We start from the raw sequence: 15,793 nt of genomic DNA, 5'->3' as shown, positions 1-15,793 counted from the left end.
TTTTTGGTCAGTCAAATGAATTAATACTTGTTCCAGATGTTCCAGGACTTACTTTCCAGTATCATGTCCTGGAAGCTATCAGTATGTTTTAAATATGGAAATTACAAAAGTGTTAGGGGAAGGAAAGCAAATTATACCAACATTTGCTTTAGAAAGTAATACTTTCCTCTGACTAGCCTTAGGCCCAATGCATTTATTCAGGATTTAATTTACTGTATCTATTTAATAATTTTAAAAGGGGATTGCAAAAAGTATAATAAAACTCTGAGGAATATAGATATAGTGAAATAGATACATCTATATCTAAATACATATATGCAGTTTAAACAAAGAACATTTACCCTGCTTTAAGCTTTTGATACACATTTGCCATCTCACCTTACATTTGCACTAGGAGGTGTGATTTTTCACAGCACATTGCAATCAGAGCGCTTGTTAATGTTTTGTTATGCAATGGCAGCACTGGTAGATGGCACGGAGCATGGCAAGACAGTGCCATTCCCTGATGGAGGATTGTGCCCAGCTTGCTGCTCTCTGCCGGGAGTGGCTGGATGCCCCTGGCACAGGATCATCCACTTCTCCCCTCTAAGTGAGGAGGGAGGTGGCAAGGCGTTAGCATCCCCCCAGTCAGTGCCAGCAAGGAGGGCCAAGCTGGGACCATGCAGGGACTGCCATGGGTTCTGCCTGGCTCCCTCCTCTCCACCCTCTGCACGTGCTCCTTGCTGCCTTGGCTGTAGTACAAAGGCACAGTTAGGGGCTTTTCAGGAAAAGAGAGTAAAAAATGTATGTGGAAAAATGTCAGCCTTGGGGGGTTTGTGCATGTGGTGGTGGGAAAGGAGAAGAAATAAATAAAAACACTTTCTTTTGAAGTTCTTCAACCCAATCACAAGCTTTTGTGTTTGCTGAACTGACCCAGAGCAAAGGTGTTGGAGCCTGCTGGGTCCAGGATCATGGTCCTGTGCCAAATGCCCAGCACTGCCTCATGGCAGCAGGCACTCAGGCCTCACTTGTCATTGCCATTGTGGGGTCTGTGCCCTGTCCTGGCAGAGCTGTGCCTGGCTGGGGGAGACAGCTGGCAACCTCACCACTGCTCAGAGGAGGCACAGGACCCTCGAGGAAGTTGGTTCGTGACAACAGGACTCAGAATGAATGGTTTGGGGTCCAGTCAGCAAGCTCAAATTAAACTTCCAATTTGGAAATGCCAAAGTTTTTTTCTTGGGTTAAGATGTCAAAGCAGATTGTTGCCACATTTCCACATCTCTACTTTTGTCATGTCCCCTCAAAGAGAAAAAGAATCTTCTTAGCCCAATTTGGAGGATAGTAAATGTCGTACAACCCCAATTTTATTTCAACGTAGGAATATGGATTTATTTCTCATGTAATTGTTTATTCAGTAGTCCCTGTAAAATAAACCTCATCTCCTCAGTACGAAAAAGGGATTTTATGCCAAGACAACCCCGATTATAGTTTAGGATGTCTTGTTAATGTAAACATGCTTAACTGAAGGGAACGATGCAAGTTTTGCTGAAGACTTTGTCCTACTCCACCATGGAGCATTCCTGAAGAACATCTTTAGATAGAAAGGTAACCTCCAGGCAATGCAAAGTTCATCGAAGTGTAGAGCAGTCCCTGCAGGTGGCTGAGCACTTGCAGGTCCAATTCACAATGGTGGGAACAAAGGACCCTCTTACACCCCAAAAACTGGGTGCTTATGGGAAAAAAAATTCAAGTGATCTTTAGTTGCTCATGACTGGACCCAGATTTTCGAAAGAGGTCTGGTACAACCTAGGCGACAGAAGATGTGCATGAATTTTCAGGAAGACTCAGCAGAATGCCGTTTGCATAGAAACAAAAATTCAAAAATGAAACTAAAGCTGTCCTCAAAATCTGACCTCTGTGTCTTCTAATGCTTCCCATACGGCTTTGTGTTCCCTCACTGTAGGAGGCAAACAAAACAGAAATGGGGTTCTTCATGACAACAACAGATCTTTCTTCGTCTCCTGCTTGTCTTGATTTTGTCTTCAGGTTGATTATTTTCTCACTCTGTGGAGTTGCTTGGTCATGACTTCAAATGGCCTTATGAACATTTACCAAGTGTCCAGTCTAAGGACTCACGTGTTGAAAGTTTAGTAGTTTTCGGTCAGCTTGGTTTGTCCTGGTGGCCCATGTGTGTCATTGCCTCATAACTTGGATGCCTTCTGGCTGACTTTTCCCTCTTTCTTTCAAGCATGTGTTTTGAACTTCAGACTGTGCCCTGGTCTTGTAGGGAAGATTTTTTTTTTTTTACGTTTTGCTATATTTAACAGCAACAAGGGTTTCTGAGGATTAGACATACAGGATAGGAAATTAAGGGTTAAATCTAAGGCAGCAGTTATTGGTAAAGGTCAGAAGTTCTGGTTCTCCCAACAGCTGAGCAAAACCACAGGTGTTAGGAGGAGACCAGCTCTGAGGTCTGATGCCATATTTCTGTCTCACCCACTGTCAACCCTCAACACCAGTTGTATCTCATTTTCAATCATCATGGAGAACAATCCTTTTTTACCCCCACCCCCCACCCCCTTTTTATGTTTGTTTTCTTTTTTAGTATATTACATCAAAGTTTAGCCAATACTTGCTATGGTGTAGGTATCCATGATCAATAATGACAAATATGGTGAGAAAATGAGAGGCTGTCCTTCCATGTCCAAGAGCAAGTGACTGCCTGGAAGCACACAAGGCTACTGGTGGGTCAGCTGGTGGGTATCACGGCTGCCAGGACCGATATGCAGTGTAGTCTCGTGTTGGTGCATAGGATGGGTAACCCTTGTTCTTCTGGTATGGTGGATGCCGGGGAGTCATGTTCATGTAGTCACTCTGATGGTACATATTCTTTTTGGATTTTTGCTGTGGAAGAAGGAGGAAGAGAAGTGTGAAAACATTCCTGCAATTAGTCATTCCCACCTCAGGTGAACATCTGAAAAGGGAGAAGAAAGGGAAGAAAGATCCTTTGAGCAGAGGGGTTTTGACTGTTAATAAGACCTGAGACAAGTTAATAATAGATTTGATTAATTTTGCCTTCTTTGAATTAACAAGTTGTCTCACCCAACTCTCATATTAACTGCTGACAGGTCTGGCCCTAGGTCCTGGTTCAGGAAAGCAGGCATATTTATAAAGCAGCCTCAAGTTTAAATACGTTTACAGAAGAATTAGAACACATGTTCTCATAAATAATCTATGGAATTTGCCCAACCTGAACAAAGTCTCCAGCGTATCTGCTGAGAGATTTACAGTGTTAGCTCTCCAGGTAAAAGAATGCTGCAAACCAAGGATACAAACTGATGCCTCTCAGCATCAATTCTCAGCTATGGTATGACTCAGCAGAAGCAATACAATCTGAGCAGTGAAGGCTGCCCTCATTTATTAGGAGAAAAAAAGAAATTAGCTTAACTCAAACAGAATAGGAACAGAAAAAATCAGCCTAAGCTATGTGTATCATGGTTTGCCTACAGCAGCAACACAAAATACATATGTTGTTCTGAGCCTTCCTTCAAAGGGCAAAAGAATAAAGGCCTCAAAAAAACCCTCTCACCTCCATTATTAAATTCCCACCTTATAATGCCCCTATAAGACAAGGGAGGCATTGTCTCTTTAAGAAATAAGAGTAGCAGAAGACAGGTGAAATAATTTGCATATAATCACAGAGGAAGTTTGTGGCTACAGCAGTATCTGAACCTCTGACTGATGCAGGCTGTGTGTAAGGTTGGTGTTTTTATGAAGCTTAAGTCTTTATTGATTAGGGGCTAGGTAGAGTGTTTCCGTGCTTTTTCCTTAATTCTGATAATACCTTCTTTTGTAATTTCTTTTTTACTGAAATTTGCTTTCTAGGTGTATAAATATTTATATATGCTGCAATGCACTTGTGATGCTGCGGAATTGGAGGAGGTTTGCATTAGAAAATCTGATGCCTGAATTATGTTGTATATGCAGAGTTGTGCAGTTACTATGAAACATTTTAAGCTTTTTTTATATTAATGTTATATATATACAAGATGTTGAATGTAAGTTACAGCTTATGCCATCCAGTGCAGTTGATGCCTGTAAATAATTAGGTACAAAAGCTTTACATATATGTGTTCATATCTGTATTACAGGATTTTTAGTTCACCTAAGAGGTAATTTTGTATGGGAGAAAGACATGTGTGACATGAGTGAATGCCAAACTATTACAGGATCAGAGACTGCTACTTTTGGAGAGAAAAGCAGTTTTTCTCCAGGGAAGGCAGAACTCTATGAGACTAGACAAATCTTTAGCTGCTTTCAGGAACTCAAGTGAAACAGGCTTGCCATGGCTGTCAAGTATCATATTTTAGGATCTTTTTTTTACAGTTCAAAATGTCATCCAGGCAGCTGTAGTTACATTCAGCAACACTCTAAATACATCCACAGTCAGAGTACATATTATCAGGAGAACACAACCAGCAGCTATAACAGCAGGTAAAAACTGATGCAGCAAACAGCATGCATCACCATGCAGCCTTGTCACTCTTGCTGGGGGCAGACATGTTAGTAGCAAAGTGTGTAGCCATTAGGTACCAAATGAATATAGCAGAGAGAAATGGTTCAGATTGTAAATGATGGATTTGAAGCTACAGTATCTCATCAGGGCACATCCACTGTAGCACAGCACTGTAACATCAGCAGCTCTTTGCTGTAATTCTCTCAGATCTCCTAGGAGTCTGCCTCTACATTAAGACTCAAAGAAGGACCACTTAATCTGCCTTTGCATTTTCCTATGGCAACGCCCCATTTGATTGTCTTCAATTAGCAATAGCCATATATTGAGCAAGTGTATTTTTGGAAGACACTTAACAGATCTCAAGCTTCAGCTTGCAGTGAGAGGGTCTTTCTGTATACATGCAACATTTAACCTGTCAGTGACTCTGGGCTTTTCAAACAGGCTACCTCATAATGTGTTGAAAATCACTATTTAAGGACAAAGCTACAGGGGAAGGGCAGAGTGTAAGGAACAGAGCTCTCCATGGTCATTGTTCAGGTCTTTCCCACATGGAGTAAGTAGTGTAAATCAGCTCTGGGAGATCACGATCCTGAGACTTGTCTAGGAAGATGTCCTGCTGCCTCTGCATCATGCCTCACAGTCTCTTTACTCCAGCAAGCAGAACTGGATGTGACCTGGGCCAGCCAACTCTCCAGAGAGATTAGAGAGCAAAAATAATGAACCATAAGACTGTCTCAGCTTTCTTAGGGTTAATGTACAGAGGCAGACAAGGGACTACTGAGAACCTGGTGCTCCTGTTCCCTTGCAGTCAAGCTGCCAGAAATACTGGGCACTGGAGGGAATTGCTAGATAGCCACGAGACATCGGTGCAGATGGTCTCGGGCTAACTGAGGGTTCCCTAAAGATTGTTTTACTGTAGGTGAGCTCCTTCTGTCAGTACAGTCTCAAAGGGTTTTGACAGGAGTGTTTGTAGTGCTAGATTTCCCTGACAGGGACAATTGGCAAAGCCTGAGACAGTGTCCCAGTGTTACTGGTGTACAGGGCACTGCCAGCACGATGTCTCTACTGTTTGCTTTTAGGAATCTACTGCAGAGGCCTGGCTGCCCACCTGGACAGCAGCTGGTGTTTCAACTATTTTGGGGCATAGCATGGGTGTGCATATATAGCTGGGGTGAAGAAGCACTATGATCCTGAAGTGAGGGATATCAGTGAGTTTGTGGTAAACATGGCAAGTAGACCCTAAGAAATGAACTAGGGACAAAGAGCATATAGAGCAAAGGAAAATAGTGGTTTCTTACCCAGTAGTTAATGAAAGCTGCGGTTATTAGCATACTGTAGAAAGCAAGAACTCCAGTCACTGCCACCATAATCCACAAACGAATTGCAGATTGAGGCTCTTGTGTTTGGATGGGTGTCTCTTTAAGGAAAGGAACAAAGAAAGCTTTAAGTACCTGAAAGCAAAAACCTCAATCTCTGCTTATTTACTCCTTGTTCCAATGTACCATTTGTATTAATCATTAATAATAATTAAAAAAATGTCATTTTCATGATGTCAGGAGTGGGAATGTAGCTTTAACAGCCAATCCAAATTTTATATATATATTTTTAATTATTATTTTTTCCGGAAACAAATGGCCTGAAGCTATCATGTAGGGAGTGAGTATAGGGAGGATACTGGCCTACAGAGATTTCCCAGCTCACCTTTCACATGAATGACGGTCCCGTTGCTCTTCTCATTGTAGACGTATGGGGGCGGATACATGGCCTCAATTTTGCAAAAGTAGATGTCAGTTTGGTTGGCAGTCATATTCCAAAGATTGAAGATTACTTTGTCTTTATCATGAAACCCCTGACAGTTGAATTCTTTATTTGAATTAGTGCTAGTTTTGGTGGTGTTCCATGAAATAAAGCAAACTTCAACTGCACTGTCTGTTCCTTTGTGCAGTGAAGCTCGAAATTCCTTCCCTGTTCCATTGTATGTGTAGTTGCAGACTAGAGTTGCAGTTTTGTTAGCTACAATGAGCAAAGGACGCTGAGCCACTAAAATCTTGTTTTCTGGAAGGGAGGGGAGAAAATGAGAAAAACACTTGTTTATAAAATACAGTATGAGACTTCAGAACCACACATCCTCCCATGCAACTCTTCTCCATATCTACTCTCCCCTGCTGACACTCCCTGCTAGGGAGTATGTAACCACCAAGCTGCAAAAGCAGTTTCTCACAGGAGCTCTTGTGGCAGCAACCCCCCTTTACATAAATAATTACAGAATCACTAGGGGAGACTGTGAAGTCAAGAGTGTTTGGGGGGTTTTTTTGAGTCAGAACACTAGTACAGAAAGTGGCCTATGTGATCAAGATTTAACATAAGGGTTCAAAAGACTACTCTGCATGTGCATGTGTGTATAAGGCCACCTTAGCCTATCCTTTCCTTAGCAAGTAGTTGCCCAGGGAACATTATGGAGTGAAAATACTGTGAGTTAAATGTTTAGTTTAGCAGTCAGAGAAGAGAATATTATTTATACGTTTGCTTTTTAATCCAAGGACAGACTTGAAGAGTTTGTGGGTGGAATTTGCTGAACCATTTCAAGGGTTGGGACCTTGGACAATGAGCACTAGAAGCATGAACTGCTATCATTTTAATGTAAAATAAGTAATTTCTCTAGCTAGCAGCTGTAGTAGATTCTTAATCTCTCAAAGGACTCAGGAGTTGACTAATTGACACTGCACTGGCACTTAGCACTTGAATGGCCTGCAAAAAAACCATGTCACACGAAGGTATAATTCAATTTGAATTGACTGGACTGATACATAAACAGGAAATGTTTTCTGACACGTAGACCTGTGCTACCATCTGCCAAACAATTAAATACTGCAAGGACTATGCAGAAAGACAACTACTCCCAAGAAAAATCATACCGTACGCATGAGGCCCTACTTTTCAAACGATGACCCATAAGTAAGCAGGAGGGAGTTTTGGCTTTTAATCTAGGAACTTGACAGAACTGGGGACAACCCTTTTGTGTGTGTCTATGACTGCGTAAGTCTTCATGCAAGCTCAACTCATATGAGGTCTTAGTAGCCTTTTATAGATCCCTGAAAATTGCTGTGATTGCAAGAATGACAGTTGTATCTCTTGTCCTCCAAATCTGCTGCAAAACCTTCTTTCTACTCAATCCATGTGATGAGACTTAAAAAAGGCTAGTAAGGGAAATGGAGTGGGAAGGAGGCAAGATCCAGAATGCCCAGAAAACAAGTACTTCACTGTGTTTAAAAGTGTTTAGGACCAAATGGCTACCTTTAGTGTGTTCACACCTGCGCAAGAAGGTGGAGTACTCCAACCTCCTGAGTAGGATACTCCTTTGGGATGAATGTGATCCAGGGAGTAAAGCAAACACCAAGAGATGCATGAGGTGCCCTTGACTAGCAGTAGGGTGTGGGCAATAAAAACAACCCATGGCTAGCAGGTTCTCCAGCTACCAGCCCAACCCATGAAACTGCTGAAGTTGTCACTTCTCACTGAAAGTCTTGTTTACCCGCCCTTTATTCTCATGAGAGCAGGAAGACAGGAGACAGGGAAGGCTCTACTTCCTTGTCTTTAGCAAAGAAAGATTGTAGTCCATCCTTCTTCTGTCTCATTGTTCAACATAGTGTGGGGGGTGGAGCAGAGCTCGTCACAGCTCTGAGATCCTATGTTTGCAGGGAACCCAAACACTGAAACTTTTTGTTTTGATAAAGGATGAGCATTTCCAGGCTTCCCAGCAGAAAGAGGCACAGATCTTGGAATCCTGGAACGGAGCAGCAGATTAATAACAGACAAGGCAGGTTTCTACTGGAGGTGCTGCCTGTGGTGAATTTTCATCGAAATGAAGACATTTCAGCAAAACATTTCAGTTTCATCGAATCAGCATTTTCCGACAAAAGCTCTCGCATAGGCTTATAAGGCATTCTAGTAAGGGGTGAGGTTTGGATTCCACCCCTTTAGACAAGGTATTTGATCATATTTTTGGTGGCTGAAAAATTGATATTTGGCTTAAGTGGCAACGTGTAAGTCTGCAGTAGATTTGTTCTACCTTTAGCACAGCAGAATTCTACACATCTCACTTGAAAAAGAGTTATTCTTCTGATTTGCACTGCAGTACTGCCCACCACTACAACCCTGATTGTCACAGGGACTGAATACACCTTCCAAAGAGACCTTTTCTGTCTCAGAGTTTACAACCAAAATAGACATCCTGGAACAGACACTTGCAGAAGCATTACACTTCAGAAAAATGCTTGCCTGTTTTTCACTGCAAGTGCTTACAGAAAACTAATGGATGTTTATTACTCAGCCTGATCAGATTTTCACTGTGGCCAGAGGAAAGAGAAAGAACACTGAAAATCTCATCACTGAGGGTGCACCTTCAAATGTTATTTAGACTCATCTGCAGACCCCAATGACTTACCCCCATGTTTTGCTGTTGTCAGCTGATCTGGATTCCTCATGTTTAGTGCATAGCTTCATGCCTTGAAGCTATTTAACTACAGCTTTGGACTGTTTATGTCCCTGCCATGTTATTGTGCTAATGACAACCAGTCTGTTTTGATACACCCACCTAAAAATAAGTTCCTTCAACTTATTTCCACCTCTTGGATTAATGGTCCAGTCTGTTTGCTTTGGCATGCAGGCTGGGTGTTGATAACCCAGCCCTGTGCTGCTGATGTTGGGATGCAGGGTGGTTAAGCATGGGAAAAGTTTATTTGTGGATCATTAAATGAAGACTGCTCCTACATGATTTAAGATAAGCACCCAAATTCATTTTCACAAAATGGCTCTACTTGTTCAAATGTACATTGATCAAGGGAGATCTTTTGTTTTTCATTTACAGGCACCTGTTAACACCATGTGAATTGGTTGGGCTGCGATACCAGCAGGGGCAAGGCAGGCTTACTTCACAGGCATGTTAGATAGGCCTTGCTGTCATCCTCCTCCTCCGGGCTAGAATTTTTTTTGAATTGCAGAAAGTCAAACATGCCAAAATGTGTATTAGTTTCATGGGGAAAACAGTGTAATGCCAAGCATCCCTTACTTCACTTGTGACCTGAACACGATTTGATTATATTCTTAGTAGGATATGGACCATTTTGAGCAAACATGGGCTGAGGCTGCTTTTGCCTTCACAGAGACAGTTCTTCTCATAAGTGTTGCTTTGGGTTTTTTAAAATTCTGAAACACTGAAACATTTAGTATGTGTTTCCATTAGTGTATGCTTTCCCCTAAATAGGGTTATGATTGCCATTTCCAGAGCTGTGTTCAGTCATGCTGTGTAGCAATAAATATCTGTATCTTGGCCTTACCCAGCCAAGAAACGGCAGTTATGAAAAATCATTGTCTATGGTTTCAAAAAGCTGTGAAGTCTAAAAATGTAAAATCATTTAAGTCAGCGTGCACAGGCTGCAGGCTTTCTCAGGCTCTTGGGATTCATATGCAATGGTGTGTAAGATCTCTAAATGTTTGTTTCTCTTTCTTACACCTCATTTGTTGTGCTAGATGTTTGTTATATGTGCTGGTTTTTTGCATCATGAAAAAAAATGCCATCCATAAAATACTGACTCTCTAATCATGGACCCCTGATGCAAGCAAAACTTCATTGAAGCACTGAAGTTTCTTTTCTTTCTTATTTGCCAAGAAAGTGAAATAGAGATGACAAAGTACGGAAAATAACTATTTTGAGGTTTTTTTTCCAGAACTTTCCATGAATCATCATCAGCTATTGGAAAAATACTCTGCTAAAAATATTTTGTACTCTCCATTCTTTCTTTTCCATGCCTGTTGACTTCAAGGAACTATTTGCCAGAGCAAGAAATCTGGGATAAGTTGAGATTTTTATAAGCTCAGTAAAGAAATGGCCTATGTAAGTCCCTGGCCAGATAGGGGAAAACCTGAAAAGAGTTTATGTAATCCACAAACAGAAAGACACACAGCCATGTTATAAACAAAGCTATTCCATTTTTGCTGCTGCTGCTCTATTGTTCAATCACCTTTACTCTTCTTTCCCAGGTACAAGGGTCTTTCTCTTTTACTTTGGTTTTAGGTCACCCAGCTGTGTGTATAATGTGCAGCTGAAGGCATCTGTCCCCTCTAGCTGTTACAGACTTGCTTTCTGCTAATCTTTCCTACTCTGGTGCGAGTACTGCAGGAAGCACAGTACTACATAAAGCTCAGGTGACACTCTTGCTATAATCAAACCCAACGTGAGCACAAGGGTTTTTTCTTGTCAGTTTGTGATTGTTGGTTGTTGTTTTTGTTTTTTTTAAACAAGAATTTGTTGATGTCATCCTATTCTCATCTAACCTTGCCTCATACATCTTCTGCATTCTGGTAACCTTAGTTGGTTAGAGGTTGATTTTTAACACCCGGAGACGGTAAGCCATAAGGTTATGCGGGTAGTAAAAAGATGAGGTCATTTGTGGTACGCTGCAGTGGGAACCCACTTATACTACTTATGTCACAAAATATGTGGAACAAGCAACTTGATACAGCTACCTCTCTGACAGACCATAGCAAGGTAATTATTTAGCCAACAAAAAGGGGGAGAGGACAAACTTTGTAAACGTTAGTGTTTCTGCAAAAGAGAAATGAAAAAAACCTGATCTTTTAAGTCCCTTTCTGTGATTCAAACTCAGCCTGCAGCACTCACTGGTACAGTCTAACAATAGCAGAGCAGGATAAATTCTGTTGTCTTCCCCAAAATAAAATACCTGAGGCCTATAATACACTTTGTAGTTTGAGGAAGCCCTGCAGGGTTTTAACCTGCCTTAACATTTCCCATGTACTAAGGATCAATCATCTTAATTGAAATGAAGAGGAATTCTGGAGAAAAGATATGGGAAAAACATGAGAGCCCTGAGAAGCAAGCGACCTCATGTGCTTCTCTTGAAGCAGTTGAACAGTCTCAGTGAAGCTATTGGAGAAATTAAAGTTCTTCATGCAAAGCAAGAGTATAAGTGTCTATAGAGTCATGGCATAACCCCTGTGTCTGATAACCCCACGCTTTATTTTGTTGCAATTCAAGAGAGTTGCTTAAAAGCTGTTCACACCTCATGGAAATATTTTTAAAACTGTTAACCCACTGCTGATACTTATCCCCTACTGGAATCAGTGTCTTCTCTGACAACCCAGGGGCCCGCTGTGGAAATAATTATGGTATTGCAAACAAGTAATTATAAATATGGGAAAAGGGCAAGGAAGAAAAAGCCTATGATCTCTTAAAGAATCGTAGATCGTGGTGTCATGCAAATTACAATGCCTTCACTAAGGAAAAGAATTACAGAGAAATAAGGCAGAAATAAGGAAAAATAGATTCAATTCTATGTCTCATATTAGGAAAAGCAACTCTTTAAAGATGTTATATATGTGAAAAGTTTTGTACTGGAAAGCAGATTTTTGTTCCTATCAGTAATTTCCCTCTAAAATACAAAACATTGACACTGGGAGAAGACCCAATAACAGCAGTTCACAGGCCAGTGGCTTGAAAAATTGTGTCTCAAGATTATCCTAGCAAAAGTCATCATCACTTGCCTTGCTTTGCATTTTGATGTACCCCTTGGAAAGGCGTGTTAACTCTGAACATACGAACGCTGCATCAGCAGGTCAACACCAAGACAAAAAACCCTCAGTCACAACAACTGAAGATTCAGTAAGACTCAGGATTTCAAAATCACAAATAGACATTTTTTGTTGTTGAAGATCGTTTCAGAAAGATGCTAGATATCTATAAGTATCAATAAACTACTAAACAATGCAAAAATCAGAAGCTTGGCAATTCCCATCCTCCCAACTTTGAGCTCAGTAAGCAACTCTACTTTTGGTCCTTTTATTTGCTAGTTCTGTGAGGATGTGGATGGGCTCAGCTCTGCAGCCCATCACACTGAGCGGGGCCATGGTGGGACCTGGAGCTTTGCACGGGAGACTTGGAGTTGGTGAGGCACTGGCACTAGGTCTGCTGAGCCTCCTGCCCCCCAAAAGAAGGCACTTGTGAGCAAAATTTGTAAAGCACAGAAGGGAGGTGAAATAAACCCCCCCTCTATCTATGCATGCAATTTCCAAACGCATCTAAAGAGAAGTGAAACTAGAAGGAAGCTCTTGGGTCTCATCTTGGAGGGATACTTGTCGCAGGAAAAAAATCAGCCTCTTAGTTATAGCAAGTTGATCCATGTGCAGTCTTAGCAGCATGCTCTGTCTCTCCCCTTTCATCCAAACACAGAATAATTAGTGCAAAATTAATTCAAAGCTATACTAGACCTTCTCCCCCCTTCCCCCCGATGATCAAAGTGAGGAAAAATAGTGGAAAGGATTGAAATGGGGGGGGGGGGGGGGTTGTTACCTGTTACATCAGCAGTAGGGATGAAGCAGAGCACCACGAGGATCCCCAGGAGCATGGTGCTAATGGTGGGCCTGGCGCCTTGTCCCCACCCCCTCCAGGCACTGCCACGTCTCCCAGGGGCCCGCGCCACCAGCCTTCCTTCCCCGTGGGGCCAGGCTGCACCCTTGGTTGCTCACACAACTTCTCTCCTCCTCCCTCCGCAGCACATGATACGCAGCCAAGTAAAACGACTGTAATGGCAACGCTTAACAGGAAGTTAAATTGTTTGATGACTTTAGCCTTAGGAAGTTGCCTCTGCAAAGCTCAGTAACATCTAAAAGGTAGTGGAAGCACGCCTTTCATAATAGGCACTCTCATCCTTGCACTTCAAGATGTGTGCTTGTGTTTGGGGCTCTGCACAGTTGCTCCTAGCAGGGAGAGATGGACTTCCCCAGAGGTGCAGCACTGTTTCTTTACCAAGACTACATTCAGATTTACGCTGTTCCATCATCACAGTAGAAGTGAACAGCAGTTTCCAAGTTCCTGGTGGCCCTACCTGGCCCCTCAGGAAGTTGTGTGCTTGAGAAGCTCCATCTTTCCTTACTTCTAGGAGCAGAAACCTTCCTGTCTTGGCCTGCCAGCTTGCTTCTGACTGTCTTCCCAGCCCCTGGAAATGCTGACATATTTTGGCAGTAGATGATCTAGGTTTGTTCACTTTCATTTTTCTGCATCTGCTTGCCACCTAAATGCAAACCAAACAGTGCAAAAAATAGTGATGTATACCTTCTCTTCTTGAAAAAATTCCCAAGTTATAAATGAGCGGAGCTGTCATCCAATTGACATCTAAATAAAGAAAGCGTGCAGCAAGCACACTTCTCAATCAGTGCTTTCACTAGAGGTCCTCTTATTTAAAGTATTTCTCTTTGACTCACCTGGTAAAGGCTTAGCTCTTCTTTGCCCTGCAGGCTCAATGTCAGCTCTCCCCTTGAAACAGCAGGATTGTGAGAGCTAGTTAATGGCATTTATAGCTGTGAGGAACTCTGGTTATTAACCCCTGAAGGGGGAGCAAAAAAAACCCCCACGTACCTGCACAGTTGCAGCTGGAGAGAGGGTTGAGAATATGTGAGAGAAACAGCCCCGCAGACACCAAGGTTAGTGGAGGAGGAGGAGGTGTGCCAGGTACCAGAGCAGAGATTCCCCTGCAGCCTGTGGTGAAGACCATGGTGAGGCAGGCTGTCCCCCTGCAGCCCATGGAGGTTAACGGTGGAGCAGACATCCACCTGCAGCCTGTGGAGGACCCCATGCCAGAGCAGGTGGATGCCCGAAGCAGGCTGTGACCCTGTGGGAAGCTCACCCTGGAGCAGGTTTTCTGGCAGGACTTGTGACCCTGTAAGGGACCCGCGCTGGAGCAGTTCATGAATAACTGCAGCCTGTGGGAAGTACCCATGTCGGAGAAGATCCTGGAGGACTGACTCCCATGGGAGGGAGGGATGCCACGCTGGAGCAGAGAAAGAGTATGAGGAGTCCTGACCCAGAGGAGGAAGGAGTGGCAGAGACAATGTGTGTTGAACTACCACAACCCCCATTCTCTGTCCCCCTGTGCTGCTGTGGGGAGGAGGTAGAGAAAATTGGCCAGGAAGGCCAACAGTATCCTGGGGTGCATTAAAAGGAGTGTGGCCAGCAGATCGAGGGAGGTTATCCTCGTCCTTTACTCTGCCCTAGTGAGGCCACATCTGGAGTACTTTGTCTAGTTCTGGGCTCCCCAGTTCAAGTAAGACAGGGAACTACTGGAGAGAGTTTAGCAGAGAGATACAAAAATGATCAGGGGACAGGAGCATCTCTCTCATGAGGAAAGGCTGAGAGACCTGGGTTTATTCAGCCTGGAGAAGAGAAGACTGAGGGGGCATCTTATCAATACTTATAAATATCTAAAGGGTGGGTGTCAAGAGGATGTGGCCAGACTCTTTTCAGTGGTGCCCAACGACAGGACAAGGGGCAATGGGCGCATATTGGAACACAGGAGGTTCCGCCTGAATATGAGGAAAAACTTCTTTGCTCTGAGGGTGACAGGGCAGTGGCACAGGCTGCCCAGGGAGGTTGTGGAGTCTCCTTCCCTGGAAGTGTTCAAAACCTGCCTGGACACAGTCCTGTGCCCCCTGCTCTAGGTGTCGCTGCTCAAGCAGGGGGGTTGGACAAGATGATCTCCAGAGGTCCCTTCCAACCCCTACCATTCTGTGATTCTGTGGGCGTAAAGTTAAGCCCAGGAAGAAGGGAGGGTGGGAGGAAAATGTTTTTAGATTTGGGTTTATTTATTTCTTATTACCTTAATCTGATTTGATTGTTCATAAATTGATTTCCCCAAGTTGAGTATGTTTTGCCCATGACAGTAATTGGTGAATGATCTCTCCGTGTCCTTATCTCAACCCACGAGCTTTTTGTTATACTTTCTCTCCCCTGTCCAGCTGAGGAGGGGGAGTAATAGAGTGGCTTTGGTGGGCACCTGGCATCCAGCCAGGGTCAACCCATCACAAGCAGGGAGACCTTCAAGAAAAATAGGCTGTTGTAGAAAGGGATGAAAAGCCATGAACTGTTCTTCCTTTTCCCTTAGTATCTGAGGTCTTTGGGCCATGTTTTATCAGAAACTGTGTACACAATCTAAGAGCAGCTTTAGCTGGTATATCCATTTGCAGTCTAGGAATTTTAACAACACTTTTCTATTGTAATCGGAGTAAATTGGCTGTAATAATGAAAGTTTTGGAATGTCCTTGTACTTAAAAAATAATAGAGAGAAAAAAGTCAGATTCTGTCTTTCTTGGCCCACTTTTGTATAAATATCCTGAAGCCTTTTTTGAGTCATATGAGTGTACCTGCAGTTATCAATTAAATAGTCTCAGCTTAACTTGAAGTGAGAATCCCCCAACAAAGTTACAAACTTCAGTATCTTTTTGCTGAAC

The 15,793-nt window shown here is 42.8% G+C and overlaps 1 protein-coding gene across 1 annotated transcript; it reads right to left on the bottom strand.

The window, feature by feature from the left end:
• Nucleotides 1-1,281: 1,281 nt before the first annotated feature.
• On the bottom strand, nucleotides 1,282-13,041 carry CD28 (CD28 molecule). The gene is made up of 4 exons (XM_009503584.2): nucleotides 12,861-13,041; nucleotides 6,197-6,550; nucleotides 5,794-5,912; nucleotides 1,282-2,883 (listed from the first exon to the last, which is right to left on the bottom strand). Exons 1-4 carry the CDS (start codon nucleotides 12,913-12,915, stop codon nucleotides 2,743-2,745), a joined length of 669 nt encoding a protein of 222 aa, XP_009501879.2. The 5' UTR covers nucleotides 12,916-13,041; the 3' UTR covers nucleotides 1,282-2,742.
• Nucleotides 13,042-15,793: the final 2,752 nt, after the last annotated feature.

The sequence above is a fragment of the Phalacrocorax carbo genome, chromosome 5, assembly GCF_963921805.1.
Source record: "Phalacrocorax carbo chromosome 5, bPhaCar2.1, whole genome shotgun sequence".
Classification (NCBI taxonomy): Eukaryota; Metazoa; Chordata; class Aves; order Suliformes; family Phalacrocoracidae; genus Phalacrocorax; species Phalacrocorax carbo.
Note: the sequence above shows the minus strand (reverse complement) of the source record. Positions and strands in the feature narration are given on the sequence as shown.

What these genes read in the sequence shown, in the direction of transcription:
- CD28 (XM_009503584.2), bottom strand. Translation starts at nt 12,915, where the DNA reads ATGCTCCTGGGGATCCTCGTGGTGCTCTGCTTCATCCCTACTGCTGAT. An exon ending in CCCTACTGCTGATGTAACAG is followed by an intron (nt 6,551 to 12,860) that starts GTAACAACCCCC and finishes CCTCCCTTCCAG; the next exon opens with AAAACAAGATTTTAGTGGCT. An exon ending in CAGCTTTCATTAACTACTGG is followed by an intron (nt 2,884 to 5,793) that starts GTAAGAAACCAC and finishes CTTCTTCCACAG; the next exon opens with CAAAAATCCAAAAAGAATAT.